Raw genomic sequence first — 21,654 nt, 5'->3', positions numbered from 1 at the left:
CAGAGCTGCCCAAAGAGCACCTTCTTGCAGAGCAGCTTATTAGCGTGCTCTGCACATGATGAGCATCGTGGGGAAGGAGGGCACCAGGGCCAAGTAATTCAGCCACGCTGTACAACCCCCCTGCTAACATGCTGACCTCCCTGTACAGACACGGAGAGGCTCATCAGATCAAACTCTTACAGCAAAACCTTCCATTTCAGCCCTCCTTCAGTCCGTGCTGCAAACAAACTCCCAAATCTGCCAGATCCCTTTGTCCTGCCTTCCTCTTGACCCCCGCATTTCCACCCCTTCCTCACAAAAGGAAGGAGGAGACCCCAAAGGTAAACTCTGCCCGAAAAACAAGATATTAAACCCGCAGCACCCTCCTTGTGAGCAGCACTGGGCGAGCAGAGGCCCCTGTACGTGTGAGAATGTCAGGAATCCCAATGTTTGGACTGGTTTTCTCTGCCTTCCCCAAACCTCCAAACACGATCGACATCCAAACGGAGGTGCTTCCTGCACTGCTGTCTCCCCACTGCTCTGCTTGGATGGAGTGAGTCTGCCAGCTCGTCTCTTCTGGTGACATCCTCTTGGCTCAGGGTGCTCCCTGTCCCCTTTTCAGGTGCTCTGCTGCATCCCGTTTCCCATCTGAGATGGGCACGCGGCCTCGGGGCTCTGAAAGAGTTAAAGGTGTCTGGCCCCTGCAAGTCATCATATTTACAGGTCTGAGAGATTAAAACCAGAATTTACCTCGAGTGATAGGCTGATAAGTTTATGGTATTTCTATTTATAACAGTCCCTCCCCCACCTATTCTTGCTCTGTTGCCTGTCTTCTAATCGCCCATAATCCTGCCTGGGTCACCTGCGGGTGGGAGGAAGGGAGAGAGCCGAGGAACTTCATCCTGGGATCTGCTAACGAGAACCAGATGTGGGAACCTGGAGATGACAACGAGGTCAACTGTTTTCACGGGCTGGGGAACATCAGTGAAGGGTGGGGGAATGCCAGCGATGAGGAGGAAGAGAAGAGGTTGTGCCAAGCCGAGGGCCTCCCCGTGGCACTGTAGCCGTGCACCAGAGGCTGAATTTTTGTTCTCAGTTTCAGGGACCCACCGCAGGGGTGCTGGTTTGAATTAGAAATGAAGCACTCTGCTCCGCCCTGAGTGCTGTGAAAGCCAGTGAGAAGAGGACTGCAATGAAGACAAATGAAAACCCACAGACGCTGGTGAGTGTTTGCTGCACGCTTCCACCCCTCTGCCGCCATCTCAGCACTGTTTGGCTCCCAAAACAGAAAGGCTCAGGAAAGGTACCTGCGACAGCCTCTGCCACGCCTGCGCCGATGGTCTGCCTGTTTCCCCAGACACTTCTCCTGAAGTGCCGCAGACGTCAGGGCTGTAGTGCTGCTGTGCACTCACTCCAGACAGGACAAGGAGCTCCCAAGGCGCTGTGGAGGCCAAGCCCTGACCCCATGGCCAGGATGGGGGCAAATACCCGTGGTCTCCAGCACATATTGGAACAGGCGCCGAGCCTCAGGAGCACACCAGGCTGAGCAGGACAAATGCTGCCGGGCACTGCTCCCAGCAGCCAGGCATTGCCTGGTTCAGCACAGCATCACTCAGCAGCGGCACACCATGCCCAGACGGTCAGTGCCGCAGCGAGGCGCGTGGCCCAACCATGTTCCCCCCCAGGTTGTGCAATCGGCAGGCTGGGCTGCCGCATCGGCACATTCCCGGGGCCCCACGCCGCTCTGCACCCCCTTCGCCTTCCTCCCGTGTTTATCCTTCGGCCCTGGAGGATTGGCTGCCGGCCGGGCCGCGAGCACGAGGAATCCGGGCCACGGCTCGCTAACCAAACACCGCCTAAGCCTGGGGAGCTGTGGGGCCAGCACTTGGCTTCAGATCTGCTCCTTCCAGCCGGCTCTGCCCAGCACTGTCCTGCTCTTTCAGGGAATGGCATCCCCCTGTGCCTGTGCTGCCCTGGGATGGGATGCAGCGAGGGACAGGAGGCCACGACGGAGTTCTGTCCCTTCTGTCCCTGCCCAGAGGCCTGGGTGACACAGCAGCCAGCTGGGGACAGCCAGCCATGGGGACAGAGCGCGCCTTGCTGAAGGGACAGCGGGATGAGCTCCCCCTCCTGCCACGCTCCCAACCCAGAGCTGCCCAGAGGGTGCGGAGGGGGGACACATCCCCTTCGGCAGGAGGGAACACGACCCCGCAGCCCCTGCCTCCCCCCAGATACCGGCCCAGCATTCCTCCTTAATTAATGCTCTTTATTACCTGACTGTAACGATAACCAGTCACTCCCGGCAGAAGTGGCTCCTGTAACCCGAGTGGGACGCCAAGCCAGACCTCTCCCCCGTCTCCCCTAAAGCGCTTTCGGGACCACCCTGGAGTGAAGCCTCTGCTGCCCACAGCACAGAAGGGCCCCCCGGGTCCCCTCCCTGACCTGCAGCACGTCTCCCCCCGGGGGTGAGCCCCTCCTGACACATGGCTCCCCTTCAGCCCCTCCAGGACAGCCTGCTGGGGTCTGCACAGGCTGCCTTTAGGGGAAACGTTTATGTGGTGCCAACCCATGCAGCTCCATGACTTTGGGGACCTTCACTTGATCCAAGAGCAATGGAGCTGACCTGCACCAGCTGGTTACTCACCCTGACATGCCATCACCAAGTGGCTCTAGCTGCATTAAGACACCCTTCTCCAGCACGCACAAACCCAGTGGGTGCCCCTTCCCACCACAAAGGGCAGCACTGCCTCAGCTGATGCAGAAGTACAGCCACTACCCCACATCTCCTCCCAGGGACATCATGTTGTCAGCCCACTGCCAAGGACATCACCTGCCCTCCTGAAGCAACGGGGCGGCTCCTTCATCCCCACTGACACAGAGGTGGGGTTTAGCCAAGGCTCAGGATTCCAAGTGCTATAGAAAGAGCTGTAGGGTCTACAATGGCCAGAAAGACCCTGGAGCAACAACTGGGGTGAACACTGAGCCAGCAGCAAACCTCCCAGATTACAAAGTGCAACCAAAACATCGCTGGGCTGCAGCCCAATGCCAAGGCAGCAGCAGCCCCACATCACCTGGAAATCCCCCCTCTGCTCTCACACAGGCCCACATCTTCTTAGCTTGTGTGCACAGAATAGATCTGATAAAAGTGCCTTCAGATAAGCCAGGAAGTGTCCCTAAGTGTTTGACGTGTCCTGTCTCAGGCCCACAGCAACCCTTCCTCCCATACCTGTTGCTACTCCTGACCTCTTAGTAGGGAGGTGATATGAGCCAGTATATGAAGCCTGTATTGGTATACAGATAGAGATAACATCCTCTCTCCCAGGTTCTGGGGAAGACAAGGTGTGTGGCGAGACATCCCAAGGCAGAAGAGGAGTCAAAGGAAAGCAACCACTCTACACAACAGCAGGGCAAGGGCATGTCCCTCAAGGAGCCTTGCAGTAAAAGGCAAGTGGCTCCATACAGAAGAGGTGAGTGAGCCCCATCCTCCCTCCTGGACCCTCTTCTTCCTCCTCCCACCTTCCTTCTGGCCTCTCCGCCTGTCAGCACCTTCTCCCTCTTCCAGGCCCTCCCAAATTTCCCCAGCTCCCATCTCTCCTTGTCCGCTCCCTCTCAGAGCCGCTATCCCTCCGGACCCGAGGCCCTTCTCCTTCCGGCTCCCCACCCTGGTCCTGGCCTCTCCTCCGCCCTTGCCAGCTGTGAACCTTGGCTTGGATAGAGCCATTGTCCTCCGGGCATCGGGGCCGAGGAGGAGGAGGGGAAGGTGTGAGAGGGGACACAGTGGAGCGTTTGTGTGTGTCCCCGCTGCCGTCAATGCCCTGCTTGTCAATTCATGCGCTAAGATGGCAGAAACAGCAGCACCCACACAAGCGTCGCCATTTGGCGGGTCCAAGGTGCCTGTCCAGGGGGGCACATTGCCCTGTTTGTTTGGAGAACCAGAGGCAGAAGATAACGCCTTTATCTCCCTCCCCAGGCTGAGGGTGCTGGAGGGCTGGCAGGGAGGACAGCAGGACCAGAGAAGGCCACTCCATCCGAGCGCACTGACGGCTCCCGCAGTCGGGCTGCAACAGCTCCGCTTGCCCAGCCTCAGGTGAAGGACAGGGCAGAAAAAAGGAGACCTCTAAGCCAAAGCTTCTGCTCTGGCACAGAAACCACAGCTGTGCTGCTCTTCTCAGCCACTGGCTATATATAGATATCAAATTTTGGGGACAGGAGCTTCTGTCGGGTGAAGTCCGTGAAGGCCTGGCTCAGCTCTCTTCCCTGTCAGTGTAAGCTCTCTTCAATGAGAATTATTATCCAAACATATTGCTGATACATGACAAAAAAAAAAGGAATTGCCAGTTACATATTGACATTAAGCAGAGATTATGACCCAGTGCCCCGGGCCATGGTCAGCAGTGACTGGGAAAGGAAATAAAGCGTCAGGGAGGCAAAGGGACTTGACAAGGCTGGCAGAAGGTGCCTGTGCAATGTCACTGCCCTACTAGTGCCAGGCAGAGTGCCCCAGGGACACAGCCCTGGACACTGACCTTGCTACAGGGCCACTGGCACTGCCGGGCTCCTAGAAAGGCTTTGAGGAAACTCAGTGGTCCAGAAGCCACGCTGGGGCCCACTTTCAGCCCTGTTATGAAGACCTGCACAGGAGATTCGGGACTTGGAGCTGTGCTGCTTCCCATGGAAGCCCCCCAGCACAAAACAATCCTTGGGCGTGAAGCTGAACAATCAAACAGCAACAGAATACAAACCTACAGGCAGCCAAGCATCGCCAGGAACACCATGTCCAGATCAGGCGTCTCGTTCCTCCCTTCTAGCTGGGAGGCAACAAGGTCCCTCCTGTCCGGCCTGGACAGCCTCCAGAGGAGGCTGAGTGTACGAAGGCAGAGCTCTTTATCCAGATGGGACTTCTGCCAGGGATTGGGGAGGGCATTGCTGCTTTTGTGCAACCAATCTTTCACAAACAGGAGCATCGGGTCATTGAGATCCTCCTTCTCACACTGCTGGGACATGCAACTGTGCAGTATTTGCTCTCGGCACTATATGGCAATAGCATTTGCTCCAGAAACACTCCTGCAAAAACCACAAAGGGCACCAAGAGCTTCTTTTATCGCTGGTTTCCCCTACCATCACTGAAGGAAGTCCTCATTCACCTCTGCTTCACCGGTGGCACAAACCTCCCAAGACCCAATACCACTTCCCAGGTCCCAAGAGCAGAGCAGCATGACCAAAAGAAGTAGACAGGTTCAGGGCAGTCATTTCTTTCCCCAAGGAGGAAAGAAGAAGATTCAACGCATCCTGCTTCAGCACCCCAAGTCTTGCTTGGCAGCCACAGAGTACAAACGGGGTGTTTGTAGGTACTGCCACGGGTGCACGCTGCCCTAGAGAGCAGTGGTGGGGTTGCCCAGCATGAATCTTCCTGCTCTGCCAGTTGGGTCCGGTTCAGGACCTGTTCAGGAGCTGATGTGCCCTTCTTGTGCTCTTGAAGGAGGGATGGACTGAAGGACACTGTAAACACTATTCCTCTGACTTCATTCATCTTAAGACAAAACAGACTTATATCCCCAAGTCCACAGAATTTTACTCAGTGTCCCCCACCAAACCCAGAACTTCTCGCTGCACTGGACGCATCCTTTGGACAGATGCAGTCCTGAATTAAGCTTCAGCAGATCAATTCATCTCCTGAGGAAGGAGAGACACTAATAAACCGGCACCCTTTTTTCCTTGTCTCAGTTTGCATGATTTATCTCCATATCTTTACCTACTAAAGAACCTTCTGCTCTAAGAAAGCTACTTCTCAGCAAGGCATTCATGGACTAGCTCAGTCGCCTTCATACTTTGCTTTTTCCAGAGCTAAACTAAACTTCTCTAGCCAATAATAAAAAAGGCTCAATTAAAATGGTTATTTTAAATAAATAAATAAATAAATAAAATTAGAGATTATTGCCATACCGGCTATTTCCATATAGGCTTCAGACTGAATGTTGTTTTGTGTTTTTGTTTTGTTTTGTTATTTATTTTATTTTATTTTTATTTTACTTGCTGTTTATATTTTCTGACCAACTGTGAGCTTTCTCCTGCACTGGAACATAGCTCCCGCACCAGGGATTTAGCAAACAGTTACCAGACAATACAAATCAGATACGGAACGTGCCGCTTGGATCCCATCCACCCTGCAGGCTCTCTGTGTGTTCTGGGTCTCACTTCAAAGCAGCACGCTGTCCGAAGCAGCACAAGTGAGGAGAAGGAAGGTGCCTGGCATGCTGCTGGAGGACATGGGGTGGGGAGGGCAGCACAGAATATTCAAAAGGACTAGAGGACAAGGAGGTCAGCCTTTGGGAGGCACTGGCTGCGTGTGTGCCTGGAGGCAGAATGGCTCCCAACACACAGAATGAGCAGTGTCCACACAAAAGACAAGTAGAGGCAAATTCTGGCACTGAGAGGCGGGCGAGATGTACCCAAAGCAGCAGAACTGCGAGACAAACCTCATAGCAGCACGGCCTGGGCTGCAAGGGGCAGATGACAGCGGGTGAGAGGTGTATATTCAAGTAATGAGTGCAGAAGAGATGCACAGGGAAGGTCAGGGACCTGGGAACCAAGCCGAAAGCCCTCTCCTGGCACCTCAACCTGGGCAGACCTCTGGGAGCCTTCCCTCCTGTCCTCAGCACGGAGGTCAAGTGGCAGCAACAGCGGCTGCTGCCCAGCACCGCTCACCCAGCTCCTGCCACGAGAGCAGAGTTCACGCGCAGCTCCCGTGTTGCAGCACCTGCTGGGAAAAGCAGGTCCTGAGCAAACCAGGCAGCCTGCTGCCAGTGCTGTGACACAGTCAAGTTATGAGGGAAGGCAAATCACACGAATCGCGTGAGTCATTAGATCAACAGATTAACAAAACTCTTAGAGCCTTCTGTCCAGGCCAGCACAAGGTCACTCGCTCCCAGCTTGCCCCGCGCCGTGCGTCTGGACTTTCATCGCTTCCATTCGGGAGACAATGCCGCAGGCCCACACTCAAAAGTCTGGCTTCTCTCCTCGAAGGCTGACCTGAATGCTCCCTTTCTTATCTCCATTCACTGCCAGAGCCTAAATAGAACAAGGATCTCACAGCTGGGCCATTCACTATCTTCTAGCCACAACTGCTCACAGGCCAACTCCTCCGGTCCCGACCGCCATCAACCTGACATTATCTGTCTCCTGAGACTGTCTTCAGCCTGTGCACAGCAATCCTCTCACTATCACCTTCCATTGCCACCCCAGCATCTGCCACAACCAGCAGCAGGAAGGCAGGCTGCCTCTCTCCCTGGCAGTATCTCTGGAATTATTTTTCCCCAGGTGCACCTTGCTTTGCTTTCCAAAAAACGAGGGACACAGCTTCAGCTGGGCAGAACCACAGCTCTTCGGCTGACATCATCAGCAACGGTGCAAAAAGCCCAGCCTTCCTGCAAAACATGCTTTTTGTCCTTCCGCTCTGTGTTTGTGGTACCAGCAGCATCTCGAGGTTGCTGCAGACACCTGTTAGTGAGGTGACTGTAACAACATGCTCTGGGGCTGCTGGGACCAGGGCTGTCCATTCAAGTCCCTGCCCTGAGGGTCTACAGTCTTGAATTTCTGCAGTGCATTTCACTTAATGCCAAACGACATCCTAATTAGCAACTTCCCCTGCATGGAACTGGCAGGGAGAACACAAGAGAGATCAAACACCGTATCACTGACAGAGCTAAAATACCGCTGCTTATACCAAGACATCAAAGAGCAGTGTAGTTACTGGCAGAGCCCCCCAGGACTGGTACCAGCACCAAAGCCATTCAGCATTTCTTACTCTTGATCTCTGCCTGGCAAAGTTTGTTGGTGACACACTGACTGGTGGGATAGCAACAAAAAGGAAAAAATATATATATTCATTCTTACAGAGAGTCCAGAATCACCACCTGAATGCAGCATGTACAGGCTGGGAAACACATATAAAAAATTTCTAATAGAAAGGCTCCAGTATTTAGGACTAACCACAGCCATACGAGTCCTTGACATGACATGGCATCTATGGTGGTGACCGCAGAGTTCTCTGCGCACAAGCATCATCGGGCAGACATAGGAGAAATGGTCCTGGCTTTCTGCACACCACTGCTGGAGTCCACAGCCCGCTCGGTGCAGAGGAGGATATGGAAATATTGGAGAGGCTTTGGCAAAAGTTGAAGTAATGCTGCCAGGGATGCATATAAGAAGCTTTACAAAAGCAGGTCCCCGCCTGGCCTATTTGTTGCTGGGAGGCCGAGTGGTGGTGGTTCGATCCTCACATGTAGGAGCTCACATTTGGAGAAAGCACTCTGCTGGGAGCGAGTTGCAGCTTCACAGAGAGGATATGGCAGCTGGCGTGCGAGATTTGACAGTGTCAGCCACGAAAGGAGATGTTCCTGGCAGGGAAGAGCAGCTCTCCACGAGGGGTGAAACCTGCAAGCCGGGGCCCATCTGCTCCTCCATGCCTGCAGAGCGCAGCCGCAACAGGCCCAAGGCCCTTGTGCACGACTGCAGTACAGACAAATCCTAACATTACTGGTCACCATCTTGGGACCTGTCAAAAAACACCCTCAAAGCGATGTTCTAGCAGCAATTAGACTTCTCAGGTATCATGGAGGCCCCTCCTACTTGTAGGGCTGACAGAGCCCTGAATCCCACACCGCAGAGAGGCAGCAGGAAGCCTCTCAGCAAAAACACAAGAAGCTCAAGGAGACAAGACCAACCTTGCTCAGCACAGAAGGCCACCACCATTGCCTGCTCACCGACTGTCCTTCAGGTTCCTCACATCACTGGGTAAAGGTTTCAGAGGTAACTAGGTGATTAAAAGTTGATTTAGGATTTTCCGCTCTACAGGAACAATCTGGAAAATATTTTCCTATTTCCTTATCCCCACTGTAGCTCGCCAGTCCTGCCAAGGGAATCCTGTTGGCTAAATTCATTCAAAGCACATGTTACTGCAACTCCCAAACTCACGAACTGTCCACAGAAGGGGAGCAGAGAGTGCACTGACTTTGTCCCCCTGCCCAGCATCAGCACAGCGTGTGGGGCTCATCCCTTGCCCAAAGGCTTCTCACAAGAGAAGTGCTAAAATCTACCACGGAGCTAAGCTCCCTCCAGGGGCTGCAGGACAACTCCTCGCTGACTGTGAACAGCAGCAGGAGCTACGAGTGAAAGATGACAGAAGAGGCTGGAACGGCTGCAATGGTGGCTATGACCAGTTCTGGGGGGGAAGCCGAGTCAAGAGCATGAGCGATGAGAGTCAGCCACCCACCCAGCCCCACGGCAGCACAGCCGCTTTGCTTTGTTACCCCACTCTCTTTTGTGACAGACCCCAATATACCTTTGGAACAGCACGGGTGTAACCCACAGCCAGGCCCTACCCCACCAGTGACCCGCTGTGCTTCCTTGGAGGGCTCACTGTGCGCTGGGCTCTGTCACTAAACAAAACACCCCTTTTGCAGGTCCCTGGGTGTCCCCTAGCAGTCCCTTCACACACTAGGAAAGAGCAACACCACATTGCCAGTCATGTATGTCAGTGCTTTTGCCTTAGGTCGAGAGCTGAATTAGATGGGACATTTGGCACAATACGCCACTCAGGGAACTTCCCGGAGACCTTCCACCCCGCTGCACCTGCAGATTGGAAGTGGGATGCCTTCGTCCCAGAGGGGCTGACCATCCGTCTGCCCCCTGTGTCATCTGTGTCATCTGTCCCCATCCTGCTTGCCACAGCAGGAGGGTCACGAGCCATGCGGGGACAGTAACTGCTGTCCAAGGTACCGCTGCTCCTGCACACCCGCTGCCGCACCAGAGGGGAGAGCTGAGATGTCTCTTTCCCTGGACTGTTTGCACCCACTGAGCAAGCACAGCAATCTCCATAGGCTGTTTTTACTGTACTGGCTCATAGAGCATTGGATCCCATGACATCTCTGCTCACAAGGGGAGAAGGCAGTTCCCAAGATCACTGGTCTCTCAAGTCTTCACAGAGGACTAAACTGATGCAGGTTTTTAAAGGTTACTGCAAATGAATTTCTGACGATCTGTGCTAAGTCTCTTTGACTCAGTGTCCCCCAGGGAAGTCCTCAGCCCAGGCAGACTCCCAGGGCTGAGCCACGGGCAAAGGCTATTTTGCACAGTCCAATTGAATGTATGCTTTCCTGTAAAAGCCCCCAGCTACACCTATGTTTTTATTTATTTGTTTTTTCACAGCTAAAACACAACCCCACAAACACACATGATGAGAAGTCCCACAGTTCTCCCAGCAAGGCTCGGATCAATATCGTGGGTAAATTCTCACTGGCAGCAAACACAACCATCCCATTGTTCCTCCACTGCTTTATCTGGAGGTTGTGCTGCTCAAGGCTGTTGCATGGGTCAGGCTAGAAGACCTGATAGTCCTCTTTGGCCCGAAACTCAGTTAAGCATCATTATTTTAAGAAAGGGTATTTCCGAAGTAGGAAATACCAGAAGGTAATTCTATCAGAAGATGCTGCCACTGCCTGGGCCTTATGAAATTCGCAAGGAAAGAGGTGCAAGTAGCGCTAAGAACAGAGGCGAGAGGTCACTATCCCAGGCAGTCTTCAGCTGTCTCTGTAGGTAGCGAGGCTCATCTTCCACCTGGACCATCACAACTCGAGGGCAGAGCCTGCCTCTCGCTGCCAGCCTGAAGAGCTGCCGTGCAGCCAGTGGTGAGGGCAAGCACCTCAAACTTCCCAGAGGCTCACTGACACGAGGCTGCTGGATTTATTAACAGTCCCATGACATTGCAGAACAGCAAAACGAGATTTAACGCTGCTCTCCTGCATTGACAAAAAACAACATCCTGACCCCTTTAAACAACAGGTTGGCCACTACACAAATTCTACAGAAGTTGGGTTTCATCCCTGCCAAAAGAGAGAGTTCCACACGTTTCCTTCAGTGATCATCATCTGGGAGCAGCCTATGTTCCTGAAGCTCATTCCCCTTCCCATTTGCTACCGTGAATTGTTCATTGGCTGGTCGTTGCCAGCTCAAAACACAAAATAGGGACACATCTGACCAACTTTCTCCATCCCGTTCCTATCTAGCTCTCAACACTCACTCTGTGTGGTTTAGTTTCCCAAACTGCAGAGAAGAGGGCTGACATAAAAAGCTAAATAAAACCTCACTACCACTCCCCCTCAGAGAGCCAACTGAAAGCACGCCAGCCTGTGTATGAGGGGCCAGACCTCTGCTAGTGAAAAGCACTGTGAGTGCCTGGTGAGGCACTGCTCTGCACCAAGGGGGGCAAGCATTTGTGGTGTCTGGTACCAGGCTTGCAAACCACCACAGCCCACCGTCACCGGTACCATTCTCATCTCTTTCAAAGCCAGACTTGGCTTGGGTGAAACACGGCAGGTTCTGGACAGCCCAGTGGTACAATCACTGACTTATTTGTGCCTTGGCTAAATTAAGAGAACTGTGCTGAAAAGTCACATTAAAAAGCTGTAAATTTCAGTACTAACATCTATCAGTGATCATCCACGATCTGTTTCAACCACAGACACCTCCTGAGTGTAACAGGGACATAGTGTCTGTGTCTGAAAGCAGAGGAGCAGAAAAGGTCCCTGCCCTGATGTTCCAGAAGAGCATCCTGTTAGACTGCATTGACTTTTGACCAGTTTCCCCTCTCATGCCCCTGCAAAACCTCCAGCAGCTGAACATTTCATTCCGGGACGAGAAGCCCTGTCTGCAGGTCCCGCATTGCTCTATCTGGTGTTCCTTCAGCTCCCGCAATGCCAACAATGAAATTAGTTGTGAAACATCGTTTATCACCCCTCTTTCCCCTCTCTGTTTTCCACTACGCTGCATGTGAAAACTCCTCACCATCCAGCTGTCCATCCCAACAACCCCTCACGAGGGTTGAACTAAAACAGGGGAGATGGACGGGTGCCCTCCTCCTGCCCACCCAGAACTCCCCACTGACCTCAGGTTTCGATTCGGATGGGATCTCGTCTGGGACAGGACTGTTTCTGCTCTTACACTGAGCTGAGCATGGATCATATTGTCAGCAGGCAGCCGACTGTGAAATGGCTTGATGGCCCTTATAATGCCCTTCTTAGGCTTTTGCTTTACTTTAAGCAGGTGTTTCATTTCCAATAAAGTCAAAGCGCGCTTTTTAGTGCTTTATTGAATCAATGTCCATAACCATTGCTTGTCATAACAGAAGAGATAAGCCGAGATCAAGCTCACTGATAAATTGTTTGGTTTCCTGTTTATCTGGATTTCCAGCAGTTAGCTGTAATCCGCCCAACGGAGTAAAAGTTATAAATGAAAGCTGTTTATTAATAAGTATTGTCAGGCATACAAACCAAGTGAATCTGCATGTTCCAAATTAAGTTTTATGCTCTCTTTATGCAACATTCACTCCTCAAGGCTGCAAGCAAGAGCGGCTCTGCACGCTCTACAGTCCTTGTCATTAAAGCAGACAGACAGACAGACAGCTTATAGGACCTAGGCTTCCAACTCTTTGGGAAACTGCCTGTGTCTTCCCCAGATCCTGTCCCATGCCCACCCCACACCTTCTGCATCATCTCCTCCGCATCAAGTACTATCATCTTCTCTTTGGAGAAGGAAATCAGATCTGTTTGGCACTCCAAGTCTCACGAGGCAATACACCACTGCAATGTTAGGGTGAGAAGGAGCCTACAGAAGAAAAATTCAGTCCCAGAAAAAACTGCTTTCATCACCCTTTTATAAAAATCAGAGACATCAAAGGCTAGACCATGGCTGTTGGCACTGCATGTGCCTATCAGCTCCTTACTCACTTCTGGTCCCTTCCCACTCTGCTTCAGCTAGCCTGCTCAGTCTCTATTCACACTATGCACTGGTTTGCAATCACAGCCCCGCTTGTTTTGCTCTTCCCAGTGATGCGGTTTGTGACTACTTAGGGCATAATTCAGTACATCTCCTTCAATACACTGCAAATGAATAATGAGAGCAGCAGAAAAAAAGAGGATTTGATAGAGCAAAAGGGATGAGAGATGGAGAAAGGGAAGAGTGGGGGAAAAAGGAAAAGTTTATGCAGTCTAGAGAGGTTAGGAAAACCTTAACCACCGCAGACTGATGGCAGCTCTTCTTCCACTAAGCCCATCACAGCAACTGGGGTGTGAGAGAGAAGCAATGATGCAGCACCAGAGGGAATGGCTCCCACCCCCGCCTGCAGCCCTGCACACCAGCCCTAGCCCTGGACACGTCATGGGTTATGATCACAGCTGTGCGGCACCACGCCAGGACCTCATCCCCCTGGTTCCCCCTAGCCTCTGCCCTCAAATCCCAACACCAAGGCTATTTAAAACTCCGGTCTTGGCCCTTCCAACCAGCCCTCCTCCCCAGCAAAGCCACCGAGTGTTTGCTCTCATTCCCCAGCAGGTCTGGTGTCTCTCTCTGCTTTGCCCCTCTCTCCAGCCCCGCAGCCCTGCTCCTAGACCTCCCTTTCGCCATTTTCCGTACCGGCATCAAAACAAAGTTCAGGGAGATAAGCGCAGACCCTGAGTATCACGTTGCACTTTCCCTCAGGAAGGAAGCCTTTCATTCAAACATGCCTTGAACGTGCCCTGGGGCATGCTAGAAGGAAGGCGTGCTGGATGTGGAAGGGTTTAAAGCATGCCAGTCAGGAGGAGCAAGAGGTTGTATCCATGAGACCCGATGTGGGAGCCAACAGGTAGCCAAGCACAGCGTCCAAAGCAACCCACCCCCTACATCTAGGAGCACCCCTTCTCCCCACATACAAGGGTCTCCTCCCCTGGGCTCTGCACCTCCCCTGCTGGTCCGACAGGCTCGTCTCTCTGTCCACACCGAGCTCTGGAAAAGCCCAAGGTATCACGGTGCAGGATCTCTCTCCTGCAGGATGCTGCCCCCTGAGCGGGCGCACAGGAGAGGCAATGGCAAGCACCAGCTTGGGCCCAAGAGCCACGAGCCCCTTCCTGTTTGTGTCTCCAGTCACAGCTGCTCCCCTGTCCTCTGGCAACGCACATGCTAGTTAATCATTCCTCAGACACATTTAGCTTATCGGAGGGTGCAAAGTCCAAGCCCCTACCAGCAACACCACTGGAGAGAGGCAAAGGGGTTACCCAGTGAGCTCTGCCACAGCAACACCACCCCGAGCAGGGAAATCCCAGGCAGAGGTGCACCGTGGGGACACCAAGCCATGGCCTGGGACCCTGTGAGGGTGGCACCGAGGACAGGCAGACTCCAACAGCACTGCTGTGGGCCAGGGGTCCGTAGGTCACACAGCCTTGCACCATGCTGGCACAGCTCCCAGCTCCAAGGAGTGTTTCGGTCTCACCCCAGCCACAAGGCCGCAGAGCAGAGCAGGACAAGGGCAGCACGGTCCCATCTCACTTCCATCTTCAACAGGCTTCTTCTGGTTTTATTTCTCACCAAATGACCATGGGTAGAGAGTGACAGCAGGGTAGAAAGTGGCGTGGAAGCAGAAAATAAAAAGAAGCCACAACCACTCGGGTAGGGATGTACGTCTGGGCAGTGCCCAGCTCTCTGCAGCACTAACCTGGTGGATGCTCCATCCCAGGGTCCTTGCAGCCAGCAACACAGCAACTGGGATGAGTCCGGCCCCAGACAGCCAGCCCCAGCAAACGCTTTGCTCTAGCAGAAAAGTGAGAGGGCAGAGAGAAACCCTGCCTTGCCTACAGCTCTGTGCAGCTGGCGGGTCACTGGTCACTGGACACCAAAGAGGAGGCTCCAGGGCTCCACAGAGGCTTTCACCATCTCTCCTCAGCCCCCAGAGTTCATCAGGAAGCTGCTGAGATGCTCTATACTTCCAAGTGAATGTTCGCAGGTCACAACATCTGCTTTTCTTCCCTTACCTTGCAAGCAGCCTTGATTCCAGTGAAGAAGCCAAAGCAGCTGGTGCCCCTGCTCCTCATGGGGTCCGGACACCAAAAAACATGGATGGGCAATGGGTGGGCTTTTGGAGAAGTTGGTGGTGCTGGTTGTGCATGAAAGCTTTCCTCCTCCAGACTCTACAGTCCCTTGGGCCTCTCTGTGAGATACCACAGGACAGATGCCAGCACACATCCCAGGTTGAGCTCAGTGAATGATTCTCAAGCACCAGCTCCTGCTTTGTACCTTAGGGGGAAGCTAGCTTTAAACTCCTGGGCAGGAGGTTAAATGCTTAGATCCTACTCACATCAGTAGTCCTAACCCTTGTGCCCCCCAAAGCCACGTGAGAGCTTCCACATCCACATCTGCTCTCCAAAAGACCTGAACCACTCTCTTCCACTGCTGCCTTCTTGCACTCAAGTCTGTGCCCAGCTCACTGACATCCCAGCAGAGAAACAGTCCCCCTGCAGACACCTCTACGAAAGGGCAGCACCAAGGAAAGCACAGATCACATCTGTGCTCCATGGCACTGGCACTTTTCCCTCAGTCCTACCAGACCCCCAGTCCTCCCCCTCCTGTCGGCCATCTCCTTCCCTCAGCAGCCCTTGTGCAATCCCAGCCCGGGAGCAGCCCAGGTCAGCTCTGAGTCACCAGCACGCCCGTTTCCACCAGCCCGCTCACACCTCCACACACTTCCCTTCATCTTCCCCGATGCCCCCCTCTCGCTGCCACCTCCTCTCGTCCCAGGCCCTGCCTGGTCCCTGTCCAGCCACGGCTCGCAGGACGCCGGCCTGCGGAGGACACATTAACCAGAGCACGGGCAAAGTACCTCTCGCCGACCCCACTGAGCCTCCGCGGGCGTGGGCGCACGTCGCTGTCTGAATCACAACCCACCCCTTATCAGACATCCTCGGGGACCCGCCCTCCTACCAGCAGCTCCCTGGCCTCGCTCCATCTGGATATCCCCCATCCTTTTCCCCCAGGAGCTTTGGGGAAGCTGAGGAGAGAGAGATGCCCCCAGGGAAGTGCCAGCACACTCACAAGGCTGCTCTGGAGGCACCACCCTTGCCCCGAGAAGCAGACGAGGACAAGTGCTTTGGCTGAAGGCTCTCAGGACCTCCTGCTGCTGGCCCTGCCAGGACGGAGGTAGCAGCTCCCTCTGCCCAGGAACGCCTCCCAGAGCTGCAGAGGGCTCAGGAGAACGCTTTTCTCTCCTCTCTTCCTCTCTCCTGCGCCTAGGGCCTGGGATGGAGCCGTGCTCCCCAGCAGCCTCGCGTTACCTGCCCTCGTTCAGGATATGTGCTGAGCGGATGCAGACACCAGGCTGGTCAGGCAGGGGAGTTGGAGATGGAGGGCAGAGATGGGAGGTCCAGCAAATAAATCACGCTGGAAAAAGAGATGGAGAGGGCAGAGAGGAAAGAAAGCTGAGTTGTGGAAGGTAAGGAGGGATCTGTGCAGTTACCTGCCCGGATCCAGCGCATCCTGAGCATGGTGAGAGCAGATGTCAAGCTCCCGCCGTGTCCCTGCTCTCCCCCTCTGTCATTATGCTGCCTAGCTCAGCTTGTCCAGGTCCCAGGGCTGCTGCCTGCTGGTTTTTCTATTCCCCCAGGGAAGAGTGGGAGGGCCAGGGAGGAGGCTGGGAGGCTGCTGCTGCTGCTGCACTCTGGGATTTGGGCCTGCGAGGGGATTACCAGGAGGGATGGTCATGTGTTTGTGCTGTACCAGGTTCCCCAGGACCACTCTGTCACGGGCTAACTCTGCTCAGCAAAGCGCTGCGCACAAAGCCTCTTACCTTCCCCGCTGCGCCAGCCCGGCCCCAGGGAGATGGTCACACTGCAAAGCCACCACTTCCCCGGCCAACCCTCCCGAGGACCGGGTCTCTGAACGGAGCACCTGGAGCAATGCACAGCAAAGATCACACCATGCTCTTCACATGGAGCCTGTGATTCTCCACAGCCTTTCACCAGTGCTTCCCCTCACTCCTGTAAGGCCAAAGAGCTCTGCACAAGCACTGTGGGTCAGCCTCGCTCCAGCGCAGCACCAGAGCTCCTGGATGTGCTCAGGGACGCAAGGGCAGACAGCAGCTGGACAGGCAGAGGCTGAACAGTGAACATGAAACCCAGCTCACAAAAAGCCATTCCACTCTGTAACTTAAAGGAACCACTCTGATCCTCTGTAGTTACATCACTACGTCAAGACCTGGTGTCAACAAATGCACATGGGGACAGCTGTCCTGGCCCATGGCCGGCTTCTGTCCCTTCTGCCACCACTCTTCTCAGCCACAGGAGACCACCAGTCTCCTCTCTGCACTCCTAAATAGCCAGGAAGCCTCCAAAGCAGCCCCTTCTTTCTCTACAACTCTTTTGTGCACTCCTCCAAGGTTTGTCCCACGGCAGAAACAAGATTGCCATGTGCTCAGCAGTCCCCGGTGAGCTGTAACTCACAGCGGGGGTCACCAGCACTGCCGGCAGCAAGAGCCCCTCCAGCTCAGGGCTGCCTTCCCCAGCATTTTGGCCAGCTCTGAAGAAGAAAGAACGATTCCTTGTCCCTCGGGCTCACTGCTTTGCAGTTTCACATTGGCGAAAGCTTCACTGGTGGAGTCCTCTGCTGGTTCCTGCCCATCAGCAGATCCCCGTGCGGGCGTGCAGCACACCCAAGCAGCACGCAGACACAGCCCTCATGACGCAGCACGGCGGACAGGGTGCGAACCCACAAGTCCTGGATTCAGCTCTCTGCCTCAGCCCCCTCATTTCCTCTCTCTGCACCCAGGGAAGACGGGGCGATGGCCCTGACCTCCTCCTGCAGGGCAGCATTTCCTACGCACACGTGGAAAGTGCTCCGTAACACACAATAAAAATCACCAAGAAAGGAACCAATACCATTAACACACATATGCAAGCACTCCTACGGGTGAAAACATTCACTAATACAAACACACTTGCTGCCTCACTGATAAACCGCCCGGTGCTCGCCTGCTCCCCCTGAGCTGGGAGACTCCAGCGACTGCCCCAGCAGCGAGCACAGCGCCCTGTGCACAGGGGCACACAGACATGCAGCCATCCCGCTTCCGACTGCTCCAGCCACTGGTGCACAGCAAAACATCGTGAGGACTGAGATAAATCTCCTGCATTTCACGGCTCTCACTGAAAATCCAGCCCTTTTTACTGTCTTTCCCAACTGGAGTTCAACTCAAAATCCTCTAAACTCTTTGCGTTCGCTACTCCTTCTCCATCTCTTGCCCTATCCCCGTGCAGCCATCTGCCAAACCGCCCACTCCCCTGCCCCCCAAGCCCAGCTCTGCACATCTTTCCCGATATACATTCTTTAACAACCTCTTATCTCATAAATTAGCCGAGAGAGAGAGGGATCCCGAATAGCTGAGCTCTGTCGTAACTGTTTCCCTTACGCGAGTGGTAGGCAGGGAGGAAGGTAAGGTTTCTCGCAGGATGCCAGCCAAGGGTCAGACACTTTCAACTCCCTACTTTTCCTTTGATACAAAATACAAGCGCTCTGGATAAACACTCCCAATACTATGGAAAGACCAAACTGAGCTCCTTTACCTCCGTGCCAGAACCCCCAGCATCCCACACTCTCTCCTTAAAGCTCTCCCAGCCGCCTGCCCGCAGCTCTCCTCACCTTTCTCCTAGTCCTTTCCCAACATCAGAGCAAAGTCCTAGACGGTTCACATCATTCTTCTGCTTCTCCATCCTTGTGCAGTCTCAGATCTCGCTGTCAAAGAGCAGACAACTACACCCCAGGGAAATAACAATACCCTGCCCCAGCAGACGCCCAGAGCCTGCTTTATGAAAATCAGGGCCCATCCCTTGATGGTGAGAAGACCAGAGCCAGGACCCCGGATCTTGGGTGTGTTTGCTCCCCAAGACAAGCCCCACTCTGCAGCCAGGAGCCACGGCACCGTCGCCGCAGCCACACACCAGGATTTGCCCTCAGCAGACACCAGCTCTCTGCCACACCTCGGGCGAGCACAGCCCCCACTCCCCAAAAGTCTGCGAGAGACCAGTTAATCCTTGTCTGACACTTTGAAATACCGAGCGCTGCTCAAGCACTAAAGGATTACTCTTAAATATGGTGCGGTTGCCTGCAGCCGACTCAGGTATTGTGCAAACCAGCTTCAGACAAATGAAAGGGAATTCCCTAATTATTTCAGGGTTTTCAGTGTACAGGAAGATGAGCCTTTAGTTTGAAATCTCCACTTGAGAGAAGATGATCTGTGAGAAGAAAAAAGATTTTGCTATAAAAGAAAACTGCAGTTTGAACACGTGTTCCCTGCAGGAAGGGGAACAGCACACACCTTTGAAGAAGTTATAGGGTACTGAGGAAGCCAGTTCCACTAACGAATTTAGCCCTATAAATTAATAAACTCTAATAGGTCCTTTGTTCATCATTATATTACACATCTAGGAACCATTAATCCTTCCACACACTGAGATTCCAGGGCAAATCCAACTCTGCGCTGCAGGACTGGCCATTTCAGGTGCTGCCCTACACTTCCAAATAACAGGGTCGGTTTGGCCGCTGACTCCTTCAGAGCACTGCTACTGGAAGCGTGCACAAGAGGGAAGAGTCTCGCTCCTTCACCTCGCTGCATCAACCAAGCAGCAACCCTTCATGCTCAGACCTTCTCCCTGTTTCCCTTCTCGCTCTCAAGCACCGTGTCCTAACAGCCACTCTTAAACAGCAACACCAAAGGGACGAAAGGAAGCAAAGAGCCACACTGGGCTCTGCGAAAAAGCTAAGCTCAGAGAAGTTCTTCAAAGGAAGACACACAAGTAAGCGAATAGCAAAGATGGAGACATCTCTTTCAGCCCTGGTTTTCCTCGCTCTGTTTTTACATAGACAAGATGTTTTTGGTTCAAGAAGGAGAAAGAAAGAGAACTAGAACGACAGAAAGAGGGAGGAAATAAAAGAGAGAAAGACAAATATAACAAAGAGAAAGAAGGAAAGATAAAGAGAAGAAGAGTCCCAGGATAGTTGAGGCTGGCAGGGACCTCCTGAGGCCATCTCGTCCAACCTTCCTGCTCAAGCAGGGTCACCTACAGCACCCGGAAAGAAAGTCAGATGGACAGAAAAAGAAAGAAACCCTCCAGCCTAAGAAAAGATGCTCTGGGAGAGAGTGAGAGAGAGATTCCACTTTTTCAAGCAAAAACAAGAGGCAAACGGCTGAAGCTTAATGCCTGTAGATAATGTTGGGTGCTGAGCGAGGGCAGCGTGGGGTGCTGGGGAGGCACACGGTGTGCTGAGGACAGCAGGTGGGTGGGCAGGGTTAGGAGCTCGGTCCCAGTGGAAACCCCAAAACAAAACAAGCCCCCTGAAGGCTGAGGAGAAAACAGGCAGGGAGCACATGATAAGAACCCGTGTGGCGAGGCTTCCGTCCTCACTAATCCTGTCGCTCCCAGGAACCCAGAACCACGGCTGGAACAAAGAGGGGATGCTTGGGCCTCTGAGGAGATGCTCTGAGCAGCTCGAGCCTCCGCTCGGTCCCAGCCTCTCCGGAGAGCATCCTCTGCTCGTGGCACACCTTCCTCTCCCTCCACAGTTCCAGTCCTCCCGCCAGCCAGAGGAACGGAGGGGCTGTGGTGCTCCCACCCTGATGGTGCAGAGCGAGTGCAGCGGGCAGCACGCTGCCCAGTGCCCCTGCAGCCAAAGCACAGCACAAGGACCCCTGGGGGGGCTCCCACACTCCAGACCTGACCCGTGCACACAGACAGCTCTCTGCCAGCTACAGGCCAAGCCCCAGGCCGTGCTGCCACCAGCACCGGGACCCGTTGACGCAACGAAGCCTCGCTGGGACGGGTGTGTTGTTGCCCCTCGACGGGCCCACGGCCCACACAACCGAAACGTCCGCCTGGGAACGGGCCCACCAGAGAACAAGGGGCACACGGTGTGGGGCACAGCACTGAAGGGAGAGAAACAAAGATAGCGAGCGGGGAAGAGAAGCAACGAGGGTCAACCAGGAAGAGAGGAATGTGCCAACAAAACCGGCCCAGGGAGAAGCTGCGCTGAGCCAAGGGAGGGACAAGAAAGGGCATGAGGGTCCCAGCGGCACAGCGAGCAACCGCGTCTCACCCCTGCTTGACAAATTCTCTTTGCAATCACTTTTCCACCCCGGGCTTTGGACTGAGCTGCCTCCAGTTCGCACTCTGGTGAAGGAGGCTGCGCTCTGTGATGGGGTCCGAGCTGCGGGCGGACGGCATAGCCCTGCAGACACCGGCTGCGGGATGGTGCAGGGTCCCCTGCCAGCCCCCCGACGGGCGCCGAAGACGGGCGACGTCCCCGCTGAAACTCTCAATGGGGACCCCGTCCCGGGGAACACGGGGGGGCAGAAACTCGGCCCCGAGGCGAGCCGAGGGGGGGAGCAGGAGCCTCGACCCCCTGCGCCGAAGTGGCTGCCAGGAGCCCGGCCCCGAGGCACGGGTTCGGTCCCCGCGGGGCGGCGGGCGGAGAGCGCGGCGCTGCCAGCCCGGGGGCGGCTCCGCGGGGCCCGGAGGATGCGAGCCCGGCCGGGACCCACCACCCCGGGGCTCCGCTTACCTTCAAAGAAGCGCTGCAAAGCCTCCGTCTCGTCCACCACCTCCATAGCTGTGCCATGCACCGGGCGGCCGGGCTACTGTCCGCCGCGGGGCATCCCCCGGGGCCGCTCCGCAGCGCTCCGCAGGGCTCCCGGAGCCGCCGGCCCGGGCTCGGGCTCGGGCTCGGGGCTGCGGCTCCGCGCTCCGCCTCCCCTCTCCTCCGGCCCCGGTCCCGGTCCCGGCCCCGGTCCCGCTCCGCCTCCGCCGCCCGGAGCCCCCCTGGCGGCCC

The 21,654-nt window shown here is 54.7% G+C and overlaps 1 protein-coding gene across 1 annotated transcript in view; it reads right to left on the bottom strand.

Annotated features, from left to right (window-relative positions):
* The window catches only part of MYRF (myelin regulatory factor), a gene marked incomplete at both ends in the record, with an annotated part of 57,842 nt that extends 36,409 nt beyond the window's left edge, over nucleotides 1–21,433 (bottom strand). Inside the window, one exon of the mRNA XM_084288469.1 lies at nucleotides 21,388–21,433. Within this exon, the coding sequence (XP_084144595.1) occupies nucleotides 21,388–21,433 (46 nt within the window). The remainder of the gene's footprint in view (nucleotides 1–21,387) is intronic.
* Between the last annotated feature and the right edge of the window lie 221 nt (nucleotides 21,434–21,654).

This window comes from Netta rufina, assembly GCF_964035555.1.
Source record: "Netta rufina genome assembly, chromosome: 5".
Taxonomy (NCBI): Eukaryota; Metazoa; Chordata; class Aves; order Anseriformes; family Anatidae; genus Netta; species Netta rufina.
This window is presented reverse-complemented; position numbering and strand designations above follow the sequence as displayed.